Source organism: Colias croceus, chromosome 9, assembly GCF_905220415.1.
Source record: "Colias croceus chromosome 9, ilColCroc2.1".
Classification (NCBI taxonomy): domain Eukaryota; kingdom Metazoa; phylum Arthropoda; class Insecta; order Lepidoptera; family Pieridae; genus Colias; species Colias croceus.
Genome location: NC_059545.1, coordinates 6114833 through 6129987, shown reverse-complemented (window position 1 = coordinate 6129987; position 15155 = coordinate 6114833). Strand labels below are relative to the sequence as shown.

The 15155-nt window shown below is 32.9% G+C and overlaps 2 protein-coding genes and 1 long non-coding RNA gene across 5 annotated transcripts; 1 reads left to right on the top strand and 2 right to left on the bottom strand.

Moving 5' to 3' along the window:
• Window positions 1-665: 665 nt before the first annotated feature.
• On the bottom strand, window positions 666-2177 carry LOC123694314. Its single transcript, XR_006751795.1, has 2 exons — window positions 1426-2177; window positions 666-1024 (listed from the first exon to the last, which is right to left on the bottom strand). It is a non-coding gene; the product is annotated as an uncharacterized LOC123694314 (long non-coding RNA).
• Window positions 2178-4012: 1835 nt separating this feature from the next.
• On the bottom strand, window positions 4013-6189 carry LOC123694306. 2 transcript variants are annotated; one of them, XM_045639706.1, is made up of 2 exons: window positions 5948-6189; window positions 4013-5690 (listed from the first exon to the last, which is right to left on the bottom strand). In XM_045639706.1, the coding sequence occupies exon 2, from the start codon at window positions 5681-5683 to the stop codon at window positions 5057-5059; it is 627 nt and encodes a 208-aa protein (XP_045495662.1). In that variant the 5' UTR covers window positions 5684-5690; window positions 5948-6189; the 3' UTR covers window positions 4013-5056. The 2 variants fall into 2 exon arrangements, with proteins under 2 accessions (XP_045495662.1, XP_045495661.1); XM_045639705.1 differs by having other exon boundaries at window positions 6001-6188.
• A 139-nt stretch (window positions 6190-6328) lies between these two features.
• Window positions 6329-12902, top strand: LOC123694303 (acyl-protein thioesterase 1). 2 transcript variants are annotated; one of them, XM_045639702.1, is made up of 6 exons: window positions 6329-6352; window positions 6736-6834; window positions 6917-6948; window positions 7036-7249; window positions 7332-7505; window positions 12483-12902. In XM_045639702.1, the coding sequence occupies exons 1-6, from the start codon at window positions 6344-6346 to the stop codon at window positions 12672-12674; spliced, it is 720 nt and encodes a 239-aa protein (XP_045495658.1). In that variant the 5' UTR covers window positions 6329-6343; the 3' UTR covers window positions 12675-12902. The 2 variants fall into 2 exon arrangements, with proteins under 2 accessions (XP_045495658.1, XP_045495659.1); XM_045639703.1 differs by lacking the exon at window positions 6329-6352 and adding an exon at window positions 6518-6620.
• Window positions 12903-15155: the final 2253 nt, after the last annotated feature.

Below are 15155 nucleotides of genomic sequence, written 5' to 3'. Positions count from 1 at the left end.
AATATTGAAACTTTTTTTATGTAATTTATTTAATAAAAAATTGAATACAATTATTTTGTCCATATATAACTTTAGTAGGCAGGTACTTTACGTAATAAAAGAATTTAAATAAAAATTAAAACTTGACTTCTCATTTATGTATATATATAGCCTACGTCACTACCACCACTAACATAATAATTCAGATCATTGCAATGAAACCTCACAACTCAAAATCGGTCCAACGGTTTATACTGCAGGGCGTGTCAAAGAAATATTATACATACATACATAAACTCGAAAAACATAACCCTCTTTTTTCCGTAGTCGGGGGAAAATTTGGGAAATTTTTCAATATCTGGCAACATTACACGCACACAGAAGCACCGTGTACGTACAGTGCAGTGGCAAAATGACAGCACACATAGCTTTATTGAAAATGACGATAAATTATTCGGTTTAGTTCGGCAACGCTCCATCTGTCTTTTATTTTGTAATCTAAGATAATATAAATCTAATTTTTATTTGCATTTATCTGATAAAATATCACCCAATACACTCATAATTATTTTTCTAAGCTGGTGGACGCGAACTGGTCCACGGGTGGACGCGAACTGGAATTTTTGGATGCGAACTGGGTAAAACGCCTAATTCTGCTATTTGTCTAGATAAATAAAAACCACATGATATTTCCAACACAATTGAAAGTAAATCTTATAATAGACTATGTACCTAATGAACACGTTACATAAATTTTGCGTTGAAATTTGTTCTGGAACATTTTTATTTTCTCCTTCAAACTTTCCAACTGCACTAAGTGGACGCGAACTGGCGCAATGACACTATGTGGTTTGAATTTTTTTTTAATTAAGAGATTAATTTTCTTATTATGAGTTTAAGTGGACTTATCGAGCTCATGGGAACAATCAAGTATCGGTTTCTCTGGATAAAAAATGTCTTTAGTTGCTAAATATCCATCTCCATTCTGCATATCTTCACTTTCACGGGGGCTAAATACTGACTGTTTACTCTTTTTGAATATAAGCTGCAAGTAATAAAATATTTTAAATTTATGACCAAGTAGGTTAAAGTGCTATTGAGATAGGTAGTAGGTAATTTAAAAATTTGAGAATTTCCTGAGAGAATAAACATTTAGTTCATACAATTTTTTTATTTGGTGTATAACTAGGTATTGTACCTAACTACTATAAAGAATTATACTTAATTACGAATTCTTAGCATAGTGTACAGTTAAATTGCGAGTTTAATCTTCAATATAGGTACCTACCTAGTTACTAACAAGACTGCGCAAAGCTTTCTTCGATCACACTGTTATTTGTTCATCTATTTATTTGTTAGGTACGATACCAGAGACAGACAGATACACACTACAAATATTGTATTTAACACTTTTTTGGCGCACGTAAGGAATAAAACATTTCATACCTTATACAACCGCGGCCTCTCATAAATCCATATAAAAATAATTGATGCCAAAATTATAGTCACGGCAAATAATAAATATTGAGAGGTATACGTATAAGCCTCTGAAAATATTTTAGACCAATTTAGAGTAGTTTTGTGCATTGTTATTATCCAAAAATTATATTATGACGCTTATCATTGATAACAGTCAACAGCTGCAAAACAGAGACGTCTGTTGGATGTCTGTGTGACTTTGATGTTGATTGGGAATTGGGATTTGGGATGCAAGGCGCAAAATGTACCTACTGGTTGCGCCACAGGTTGCGCCAACGGGTTGCGCATTGCGTTTGTAATTTTACGTTGTTTACAATACTCAGTAGTTTATAGGTTGCTGGTTGGTACGGTTGAATGTTTTGATACAATAGGTAGGTTTAACTATCTTAAGTTATGTCGTCAAAATTGGCAAGTAACGTAAAAATTCTATGGCAACGTTAGTATTTTCTGTTAGCATATGTTTTTCTTAGATCGAGTGCATATATTGCTGTAGTAAATTTCATTATTCTTCATTCGTTCATTTTTTGTCTGTTTTTGAGGGCGGGTAAAGTTATCTGCAATAACCTTTCAAAATAACACTAACATCACTCAACTAGTAATTTAGTCGCTCATATAGTAATGTAATCACACAGTTAGGATTCTATTATATCAAATGGATTAATCACAACCCTCCTTTAGTACGCTAAATCTGTATTTTATTATCAACCAATATTCGTTGCTTGTTTAGTAGATAGGGAGGCGAGGTAGCTAAATGGCGTAATTCAACGGCGTCGTCGAGACTTATCAAAATCGAAAGAGAAAATAATTTCGAAAAGAAAAGCTTCTATGGTAAAAACCATTTTAGCGGTGGGTTTGGCGTGTACGGATTTTCAAAAATGTAAAAAAAAACAGTTACTTGGGCATTCTCGAGCGCGTCAGATATTCATACTACGTATGCCTCAAGTGCCTCTGATAACAACGGTATACTAATCTGCCGGTTTGCGTGGTGGGGCTAGGCATATAAATTCGTCAAAAATGCACAAAAAAAAAATTTACTCGAGCGCGTCAGATTTTCGGATGGGGTGTTAATTAGGCCCCAAGAAATCTCCCCTTAAAAAAACTGACGATTACGGCATGACGATAAGTTACGATGAATTTTTGAAAATGCAGAAAAAAAAAGTCCTTTTGAAATACTCGAGCGCGTCAGATTTTCATAGGGGAGGTTTATCTAGGTATCCTGAAAGCATATTTTCTTAATCTGATAAAAATGTTGGTGGGTTCTCTTAATCTGACCGAAAAAGGTTTGTGGGTTTCTTTTTTTTAATCATCGTTATTTCATATCAATTTTTCTTACCACCCTCAGTTTTCGAGATATACTCAAAAAACCAGGAGTTTGAGTTTTTATGATGCTTCAAGTAAAAAAAAATTAAACTTTGGACAAAAATGAAAAGAGACCTTTTTTTGTAAAATAAAATTACCTTTTTTGCTTATTTAAACTTTTTTTTTTGAAAAAGTAAAGTTCGCGACTTATATACTGCAACCGTGACTGCAACGCGTTTTTCGGAAGATGAAATGGCTCCTCCAGACTTCCGGTCATGCGGAAACCGGCAGATTTTGTGTTTTTGGTAAGTTTTAGATTATATTCTTCAAAATTAAAATAAAAAAAATCGCGCTCGAGAATGCCGGGTTAACGTTTTTTTTTTACAAGTTTGCGACCCTATAACTCGGCGGCGTCAAGGACTTATGGTCAGATTAATTAAATTTAGTCTTAAAACACTAAAATCAACCCCCAATATCTTAATCTGACGCGCTCGAGTATTTCAGACTATCGATTTTTTTTTACTAATCTGATCGTCTATCCTAGGCGCGCGTCACTACATATAGAGCTAAATAGTGAAAAAGTTTGTTCTATTAGGTCTAAGGTATCTCTCATATCTTAAACTGCCACGCTCGAGTATTGCAGAAAATTCCCCTCTTCGCCTCCCTATCTATAGTTTATTTATCAATTACTCAAATTCATACCGCTCAAGTTATTAAATCAGTACCTCATACAGTCGCTCACTTTATTTTCAGTCACTCGTTTTATAATTCCCCCTTTATTAATATGGTTGCCTGGAAGAGATTGCTTTAAGCAATAAGGCCGCCTTTTGTGCACTTACCGTATTCATGTTTTCTTGTTAAATTATGTTTTTATTACTGGTACTTGTACAATAAAGTGTCATAAATAAATAAATAAATAACATCAATATTATTATTGAAAGCATTCCAAACCTTTCACTCAAATTCCAATATAGGTAATAATCCACCATTGAATCCACTATATTTTAATGGGCTTCTTGCATTTAAAACAGGGGGTACAAAAAAATAAAAATAATATCAGACTTTCCAGTTGTGATGTTAACAATTATTTCCATAGCTCATGTATTATTGTGATGTTGCTATATTTTTGAATAGTGTCATCTAAATCCATTCAGTTGTTTTAAGTGAACTTATATTAGTTGGTTCAATAAAGAAACGAATCTTCAATGGCGGCCAAAGCTGACTTTGACAGATGGTAGGATCAGCAAAAAATACACATACCGTACGGCCGTGTGTGAGCGAGAGGGAATGATAAGCGCCGCCATTGAAGATTCGTTTCTTTATTGAACTAGCTAATACTATTATAACTTTCTTGTTTATAATATTACTTATTAGTATGATAAAGATATGTTTAATTATTTTGAGAGGGGTATAAAAGTAGCCAATATTGCATTATATGGAAAAACTTTATTCAGGACCAATAATAATTAAAGTAGCATCAATGAAAACAGAAGTGAAAAATAAAATAATCATGCTTTAAACTATTAATCAATGATATTATAATTACATATTAATGTCTCTAAACTTTACATAATACTTAATTATATTGTGCCAATTCTACTGGTAATATTTAAGATATTCATAATTTTTCATTAATTTCACAACTAGACAGTATTTTCAAAACTACATATTTGTTCCCAGTTTCATAAAAATAAAATGTTGCGAGAATATCCTTCTAAACATTATTAATATTCAAACATAACATTTCATAAACTCTTTTTCATTGAAATTTTCTAGGCCATGTGGTATATTTTTGGTATTTTCAATTGAAAATTTAACATCCATTACATGGGAACTCCTTGTTCAATTTTCAAAATCAGAATAAAGTAATGCAATGCATTAGCAGCAATTAAGCTATATTGAAAGTACACTTATATAGACAAACACATGCAGACAACATTGGCTGGACAAATGAAACACCTATTTTATCTTAATACAGGTTGTTTAAGCATTCATTATAGATTTTATAATATTAGTAAATACAAAAATTATCTATCTTGTAATTAAAAATGGACATTGATATTTGTAAGTTTATCTTGAGGGCATACATTTGTGAATGCAATTAAAAAATTAGGATGTTTTACCTATGTACCACAAAGAAATACAAAATGTTTTATTGATTTAAGCATGTGTGACACAGACAAGTTTTAAAAACAATATCATAAAAAATTGTGGTTATTAAAATTCTAAATACATAAAATTAATAAATTTGTATAATTAATATTTTCATTTACCTTATAACATGTATATTTATTTAGTATTATATATACATCATTTCAGCCATTGATGACATCTTTTTTGGTATATGTACTAATGTTTCAAAATAACTTGCCAGTTCATCAATTGTGACATCACAAGGAGGATTAAGGGCCTGCTGAGAGCAGGAACTTGAAGAACTTCTCTCTGAAATGGGTTCTCGATTTTGTGTTTTGTCATTCCCAACATCATTTCTCCACCACTTACTATTATCATTTATATCTGTAGGTCTGTCACTGCTTTTTCTTTTCTCAGTAGATATGTGTAACTGGTTGCATGTGTCCACTAATGAATGCAAATATAAATTTTCACTTGTATTCAATAATGACGACACTGAAAAGTTCCCTTTTATAAAATGCTGTTGACATTCACTTCTCCTGTTTATACCATAAGATTGTGACAACTTTAATACAGGTTCCTTGAGTATTTTATTATGCTTCCTTTTACAAATGGTGTGTTTCTTCTTAAGAGTATGACATATGCATTTGTTTTGTGGAATTATTTTAGAATTAGAGTTTTTCTTCAGGACTGAACTTACAAATGGATTATCCTCTTTCAAATTCTTATTTATTTTTGAAGATTCTATCTCTAGCCTTCCAACTCTTAAGGATATATCATCTGCAGTTGCCATATCGTTTCTGCAATGTTTATAAACAAAAATAAGTTAGTTTTTTATATTAATTTGAAAGAATACCTACTAACTGATCTGAACATTTAGAACGATAAACTATAAGTAAAACGGGAAATTTGTAAACAAAAAGCTATCTGTTTATATATTTTTTTTATTAACAATAAAAATATTTCTGATATTATATTTAATAGATGCGAATTAAAGTGAAGTGGAATGACTATTTTCTAATTGCAATATCAACATGAATTTAGACTATTTAAGTACCTATAGTCATTGTCAAAAGTGAGACATAGTAGTATTTTGAAGAGACTACTCACGCCCTAGATTCATGAATCCAAGAATTGAGATACTGGAGCTCTGGAATCGTGCCTTATTTGTGATAGATTTGTGCAAATATTAAATTAAACACTTTGTATTAATTATTAAATTCAACGATTAAATCCACAATAATTATTTATCAGCACAACAATCAACAACAATAATGAAAAACCATAGTCATTCACAGAGGAAAGTTATAATAACAAAGCATTTACAGATTATACATTAAACGTTGATTATAATGGAACAGATAATCATGAGAAAGTTATCTTGACCTTAATCTTGACATTTTATGAAAAACAAATTACAAAAACAATGTGTACCTACATATAAATTAAAACTATGATTAAAGTTAGTAATCGTAATTATTTCAATGTTTCAGATTGATTGATGTACGAATGATGAAATTATAAAACAGTCGTTACGTTCGTGGGGGACTTTAATGTAAAATATATTATTTCCCACTCGCGCCTCGTCCTGTCAAACATGTTTTTATAGTATTGAAACATATTGAGGCATTCGTAATAGGTACCTAAGTGAAAGTTAAACAGGGTTTTATTCAAACAACTTGTTGCAATTAATAATTACTTTTATATTTTAAGTCAAATATAATTTTCTAGTAAGTCAAAAATATATATAATCTATATGCCATGTTTTTATCAAGTTTTCAGTTTTATCTACATTACGTGGTGTACTTGCCCTTTGCAATAATTTCGTTGGTTTGCTTGATACAGGTGATAGCCGCAGATCGTAGCTTGTATCAATTTTCACGTAATCGGATAATGGAACCCAACCCTGTAATTATTGCTGCTACAGCAAAACAAACAGCATCTGTAAGTTAATAAAATTGTTAGGATGAGATAGTGATCCTTTTTTATATATTTTAATCTTGAAAAATTAAATTATCGATTTCAGCTGATCTTTTTACATGGACTTGGTGATACGGGGTAAGATGATTATAAAAAGTAACAAGTACATATTTTGATTTATAGAATTGAATTATGATATCAATTAATCTGTGATTATGATTGTAGCCATGGATGGGCAAGTACAATTGCAGCAATCAGAGGGCCCCACGTAAAAGTAATTTGTCCAACTGCTTCTACAATGCCAGTAACACTGAATGCAGGATTTCGAATGCCCTCCTGGTTTGATTTAAGAACATTAGATGCTACTGCTCCAGAGGATGAAGAGGGCATCGTAAATGCGACATCACTTATACATGGATTAATATCAGATGAAGTTAAAGCAAGTAACATTAAAATTAAAATAATCCTTATGTTTTGGAGAAATTTAGATCATGTATTTATTTTATTGTTATTATTTTTAGGCTGGTATTCCAGCAGGTCGGATTTTGTTGGGTGGGTTTTCACAAGGTGGGGCATTGGCCCTTCATGCAGCTCTTACATATCCTGAACCACTAGCTGGAGTTATGTCTCTCTCCTGCTGGCTACCGAGACATGCTCATTTCCCAGAAGGCCTTAAAGCTCCTAAAGAACTACCGGTAAATTAGTTATATTATAGAGAAGAGTGAAAGGAACCATGGTTATGTACAAATAAGACAATACTGACAAGTCTTTAAATAATTATTTTGATTTATTCAATAAGAAAAATTAGAATTGTTTATTATAATGCTTTTCTTACTACTAATACTAGTCAATCCCATTATGATGAGAAATAAAAAACCCATTGAAAATATTCCGCTTGTATCAGATTTGACTTTCTATTTATTGATTTTTGTGGAATGTCTCAAAATAATTTCCATTCCTTATTCTAGGGGTTAGGGAAATTTTCCGTTAAGGGCTGATTTTTAATTCCTTGGTTAAAACTTATTCATCAAATAACATATTAAACTACCATTTCAAAAATATATATATTCTAACTAGCTTTCCGTCTGCGGCTTCGCCCGCGTTTTCAAAGAAAAACCCGCATAGTTCCCGTTCCCGAGGGATTTCCGGGATAAAACCTATCCTATCTCTCAAGTTGGATCGAACTGCACATGGTGTGCGAATTTTATTACAGTAGGTTAAGTGGTTTAGTAGTCCATTGAGGACAAACATTGTGACACAAGATATATTTATACATACTAGCTTTCCGCCCGCGGCTTCGCCCGCGTTTTCAAAGGAAAACCCGCATAGTTCCCGTTCCCGAGGGATTTCCGGGATAAAACCTATACTATCTCTCAAGTTGGATCGAACTACACATGGTGTGCGAATTTTATTATAATCGGTTAAGTGGTTTAGGACTCCATTGAGGACAAACATTGTGACACGAGATTTATATATATTAAGATTAAGATTGTCCGTACATTATGACAGTTTACAGGCGACATTTCAAAATGTTTGTGTAATACTTTAATTAGACGGATAAATTTTAACCAAGGACTGAAAAATCGGCCCTAAAATAAATAAGACAGATATTTTTCGTTGGTAACTCACAGTTTACCAATTTTTATCTTTCTTTGAAAACTGTGAGAAGTCCCATATATAATTTCAACTCCTCTCTTATGGGATTGGTGACAAATTTCCAAAAAAATATGCACAATATTTTGTATTGTATTAGCCTACTGTGTCTAATGCTAATGCTGGGCGAAGGCCTCCCCAAAGCGCTTCCATGAATCATGATTCTGTGCTATTCTAGAACAGTCTCTATTAAATTAGTCTAGTTCATACCGCCGTCTTTTACTCGGCCTGCCACGACGCGACGCCTTCTAGCTGTGTCTCAGCTCCACAATGTCATTGTCTTGGCCCACAGTTTGTCCGGCATGCAACTAATATGCCCAGCTCCATTTAAGTGAAGCGGATTTTTGCGCTACATCGGCGAATTTAGTTTTGGAGCGCAGCTCGGTGTTTCGGTGCTTGATATGTGGACAATATTTTGTGAGTCACAAATTGGAAACTTCAGGGAAGTGGGCGGTAAGAAAGAGACAAAAAGTAATCTCTGTCACCTTCTATCCCTGCAATTACTGTCTCCACTTAAGACAATCACTAAATTTGTCGCCCGTTTTGACTTTTGTCGTAAAAGAAAGACAAACAAACACACTCAGGGCCGGCGCAGATATGGCGGAAAGCAGCGTAGAGCATTTTTCATTGTCAAACTATCGTCGACATTGTCCTCATTTTAAATAATTATCATAATAAAATAAAAATAATTTATTCCCGTGGAGCGTTGATGCGATCACATACGATAGATAGCGCGCTGCGCTTTTGAATAAAACAATATATTATGTATACATTATCATAGTCAATCAGTTTGTCGCTGTTCATAAGGTATGAAAAAATATATTCAGATTAGAAAGTACAAGGTGCGATTTAAGAAAATTTTAAAGAGATTCTGAATTGATTACTGTCTAAATATATTGATAAGTATCATGCACAAGATCATGCATTATAATTTATACATGACACTTATGAATTTTATTGTCTTGGATTACTCATGATATCTTACTTACGATTTATATTACCTCAACATACATTTACGTTTAATGTGAATGTTGTAATTATTAACATAAATCACCATTAATGTTAGTATGTGTTGTGAAATTCAAGAGGGCATTGATCGATCACCTAAGTACATATTTTTATTTTAGGAATTCAGTTAGGTATAAGTACTATCTCATATTTGAAACCTCACAATATTTGAATCCATAAAAATATGACTTTACTGTACTTTCACTACTTCATGTACAATCTTAGATAGTATGCAACATTTAATGGCCTGCCTAGACGAGGGATTTTAGTCAGCGGACTTTATTGTCCGCTAAAATAGACCACTACAACATCGAGCAAACGAGGGATTATATGGAATGGAGGGAATAACCGCGGTCCGCGGACATACAGGGAGCGGACGGGATATAGGAAGTACACGTACATTTCAGCGTGCTTTTCTCCGCACACCGTGTGTTGAGTCTGCGGTAAATCAGCTGCGAAAAGTTAGGCCGAAAATTTTGACCTTTGACCCCGAATTAGTGTAGAAGCCGCCATGGGATTGCTGGGGACTTTTCACACTTTATTTGTAATGGTAAACCCAAGGTTACACAAATATTTTGTTCGATATTTCAAGTATCCAATTTGACCGGGCAGATCATCTATACTTACTAATATTATAAAACTGAAGAGTTTGGTTGTTTGTTTGAACTCGCTAATCTCGGGAACTACTCGTCCGATTTGAAAAATTCTTTCGGTGTTAGATAGCCCATTTATCGAGGAAGGTTATAGGCTATATAATATCATCACGCTAAAACCAACAGGAGTAGAGCCACGGGGGTGAAACTTGTGCTGAAACCGCGTGGAGCAGCTATTATTAAGTAGGTATTTTCAAAAACACTAGAATATTCACGAAAATGTTAGTATTAAAAACTAATTTTCTTATTTTTACACTAGCGGTCCGCCCCGGCTTCGGCCGTGGTACATATTTCGCAATAAAAGATAGCCTATGTCCTTTCTCGGGTATCAAAATATCTCCATACCAAATTTCATGCAAATTGCTTCAGTAGTTTAGGAGTGATTGAGTAACAGACAGACAGACAGAGTTACTTTCGCATTTATAATATTAGTGTGGATGTGTTTGTTGTCATAATATAATATATATTCCCAATCAACCCATATATTTAATACATTTTTAATAGACTAAATTTATTTATAAAGTTGGTGGTCTCATTCTATTATCACGCCGGTTAAGGTGGACTTATGTTCGGATCTTCTACCATATCTACTATCTATTATTTATTCGGTATGTGTGGCTAAACTTTTGTTTTTCACCTCGAGGCTCGAATGTTGAAATAAGCAAGTAGTCCTTATTTTATTTTGAGCTTTTTGGATTTTTCACACCGCGAACGAATCTTATGTGAGATTAGTAAAAATCTATTTTTTAGAGTAGCTATTTCTGTTAATAATATCTGTTAATATATTATATAAAATACAGTTAACATTTTGATTGGACATGCCAATTGCCATAGTTTATAAATTATCCAGATTAGTCTAGAAGTGGTCAAATTATCAATAATTTTCTTGGATGAATGCCGTATTTTAAACCATATTTGCATTACAGATATGTGAATAAAGGCCAAACAGGCATATTTTGAAATTCTAATGAAATAGCAGTTCCTGCAGCTAAGTACAATCGTATAATGAATGTGAATGTACCTACGTCATACGTGTCTTAAAGAGTTAATATTTTGTAGAGTGCTCAATCGTTTTATACAGGGTGTCTCAAAAGAAAGTTTATATTTTGTGGATGAATAAAAAAAAAGTAAGCGGTGTGTTGAAAAAATGTTTATTAATTATTAAAGTGCATAATATGGGAATTTATTTCTTAAAAATAATATCGTCTAAATGCAGTCCAGTCCATTGCGTTCACGGCACTCATATAATCGAACACTAAAATTATTTATGACAGCTCGGCAGGTAGACACAGTGATGGCTGCCATTTCGTGTCGGATATTTTCTTTTAAATGCACTAGAGAAGTTGGTTTTTTGGCATACACTTTAGATTTAAGATACCCCCACAAGAAAAAGTCCATGGGAGTTAAATCAGGGCTGCGTGGAGGCCAATTTATATCACCTGTCCTAGAGATCAATTTTCCCGGAAAATTTTCATGAATTCGAGGTAAAGACATATTGGATGTGTGTGATGTAGCTCCGTCTTGCTGCAACCATGTTCTCTGGTTATAGCCAGGAAAGTTTTGCAGTGCAGGCACTAAAAACTCGTCTACCATCGCTCTGAATTTACTGTAACTGCACGCCCCCTTTCGTCTTCGAAAAAGTAAGGGCCAATAATTCCTCGCTAATTTCTATTCTTGATAATTTCTTGCCAACAAACCAACTTCTCTAGAGCATTTAAAAGAAAATATCCAGCACGAAATGGCAGCCTTCACTGTGTCTACCTGCCGAGCTGTCATAAATACTGTAATTTTACTGTTCAATTAAATGAGTGCCGTGAACGCAATGGACTGCATTTGGACGATATTATTTTTAAGAAATAAATTCCCATATTATGCACTTTAATAATTAATAAACATTTTTTCAACACACCGCTTCCTTTTTTTTTATTCATCCACAAAATATAAACTTTCTTTTGAGACACCCTGTATAATAAATAATAATGTAATTCACTTTTTATCATAATACTAGCTGCTCCGCGCGGTTTCACCCCCGTGGCTCCACTCCTGTTGGTCGTAGGGTGATGATAAATAGCCTATATCCTTCCTCGATAATTGGTCTATCTAACACCGAAAGAATTTTTTAAATCAGACCAGTCGTTCCCGAGATTAGCGCGTTCAAACAAACAAACTCTTCAGCTTTATAATATGTATTAGTATAGATTAGGGTCCTCATTATTTGAGACAGTGTATCGGAAGACTGTCCTTCTCCATTAACAGCCGTTTCAATTGATATATCGAAGACGTGTAAGGTACAAGCAGACCTACAAATAATTTTTATTTCATTTAAGATGGAAATAAAACAAGTGTTTTTATTTACAGATATTCCAAGCTCACGGCGACTGTGATCCAGTAGTGCCATATAAATGGGGACAAATGACTGCAGTATTTTTAAAGACATTTATGAAGAATATTGAATTCGTTACCTACCAAGGTTTATCGCACAGCTCGTCGGATGCAGAACTAAAAGACATGAAAACTTTTATAGAGAAAAGGTTGCCCGCGGTCAAATAAATTATTATATAAGAGAAAATGTACTTACAAATATAATTTTATATTAAATTGATTTGAAATAATTATAAAATAATCTTCCAAAGGTTACATAGTTCGGGTGTAAGTAAGGTTCTAAATACTCTGATATGAAATTAAACTTAGTCAGTTTGGTTCATTTCGCCAAATATTTAATTTTAATTTAAGATTAGCCATGAACTTAATAAAAGTTATAATTATTATTATCGATAATTTTGTGTTTTTATTCCATGCCCTAGTAATAAAAAAAAGAAGGAATCAGTTAAGAATAAGTATTTATTCTTTGAAAAACCAGAACAAGGTTCCGTTAAATTCACCTGTTTGCCTGACTGATGTTTTTCTCAACATTATCGGGCCTCCAATATTTTAAGGTTTTTACTGTTATGCGTTTAAGGGGAGTCCTTTCAGCGAAGCGGAGTAAAATTGGTTTGCAAGATCAAATTTTTCATGTATTTGCAATTATATGACGCTTCTAGAAAAAATAATCAATACACTTCAAGATATTTCCTAAAAAGTGTGCTAATTTGTTACACAACCACGTGTATTTTGTTCGATCATATAAAATCATAAAAATAGGCTAAAATAAAGATCGAAAACGAATTATTTATTAATGAAATTTCTGATTTTGGAAATAATTTTTATATAAGGATATGTATTTTGATGTACTGCAGAAAACGTGCTAAATTTTGGTTTTCTACTGAAGCCCTGTAATTATTAAATACATATTATATCTCAGAACTTAACGTTGCCCAGCGTTTTCTTTACAAACCGCGCTGCCCGCTACCCCGCCAGTCCTGATCAGGCGCTTGCTAACGTAGGACCTGTGTCAAATTATCTCCGCTCGATTTTAAGTTTTGAGTAAAGATAAATTATTGAAAATGGGTAACAAAACAAACAAAATTCGGAAGAAAGCAGTGTCAGTATCACAAAAAAGGACAGGAAAAGAGAACTAGTATGTAAATTGAGTAATATGATAAAAACGTAGTTACTTGATGCCACAGAATAAAAATATCAGTTGGTCATAAAGTTTCACCTCGTATGCTTTTATTTCAAAACGATAAAAGCTGCGTTACTGTGAAATAAGAGTTTAGTTTATAATAATTTGTTTTATATATATAATACTAGTGGTCCGCCCCGGCTTCGCCCGTGGTACATATTTCGCAATAAAAGGTAGCCTATGCCTTTTCTCGGGTATCAAAATATCTCTATACCAAATTTCATGCAAATTGGTTCAGTAGTTGAGGCGTGATTGAGTAACAGACAGACAGACAGAGTTACGTTCGCATTTATAATATTAGTATGGATTATTATTACGTAATTGGTGTATTATTTGCATAATTTTGGGGTATAATTATTAATTACAGTTGTTTATTTTAAGGAAAAAAACAATAATGATTATTTGTTAAAAAATAATTGATAATAGTCAAATAATAATGATTATTGACTAATAATAATTATTAATCACTACAGTAAAAGTTCCTTATTGGCGGGGTATATGTTCCATAAAATATATGCCTCGAATACAGAAACCGTGAATACGGAATGGTAATTATTATATGGGATTATAGGTTCTACGTTATACGTTCCTAGGTGACGATTGAGATTTTTTTCGTGTCTCATTTTTTTTAGTTGACATTATAAATTTATAAACTAGGAAGAGTGCAGTAGACGTTACTCGATCACAATTATTTTTGTAACGAATGTGAAAGACGAAACCTATAAAACACGCAAAGCGGCTTTTACTATAAACGGAACTACATTTAAAAATATACTTTATTTATTGAGTTATAAGGTTGCTTCCATTCTGTTTATTTACATTCTCAAAAACATCAATCGCGGCAAAGGCGGCTTGCGACAAAGGCGGCTTGGGTCAAAGGCCTCGGCGATATCATTAATTAACAACATAATATTATGTACTTTAGGCTAACTTGTAATAAGATCTATTTTACTTTCTTATTAGTCCATTTGACAAGGATATTGTGTTAGATACCTATTGGAATAATTTTATTATTATGTATGTACTTATTAAATCCGCGAATAAAAAAATTTTTAGTCGCGAATATAGAAATTGGGTCGCATTTTTTTAATTCCCGAATAGTGAAAACGCGAATAAAGGAAGCGCGAATAAGGAACTTTTACTGTATAATAGATGATAATAGTTAGTTCATAATCATTGTTATTATAGTTCATTGAAAAGTTACATTTGGGGTTGCGTTTTTTAGGAGGACGCATTTTATTTTTTTGATGTGTAGGGGGGGTTAGTGTGAAGCTATCACCAAGTTTGTGGGGTCGCCACCCTTGTCCCACGGCCGCCATCTTAAAAATAGCGCTTAATATGGTTTTTATGATATATCTCTTAAACTATTAATCTGATAAAAAAAAATTGTCAACATTATTTGTTGCAAATTAAATTTTCTACAATTTTGGTCCAGTAACTTTTTGTCATAGAACTATAAATAAAAATGT

What these genes read in the sequence shown, in the direction of transcription:
- LOC123694306 (XM_045639706.1), bottom strand. Translation starts at nt 5,683, where the DNA reads ATGGCAACTGCAGATGATATATCCTTAAGAGTTGGAAGGCTAGAGATA.
- LOC123694303 (XM_045639702.1), top strand. An exon ending in TAATATCAGATGAAGTTAAA is followed by an intron (nt 7,250 to 7,331) that starts GCAAGTAACATT and finishes TATTATTTTTAG; the next exon opens with GCTGGTATTCCAGCAGGTCG. An exon ending in AAGCTCCTAAAGAACTACCG is followed by an intron (nt 7,506 to 12,482) that starts GTAAATTAGTTA and finishes TTTTATTTACAG; the next exon opens with ATATTCCAAGCTCACGGCGA.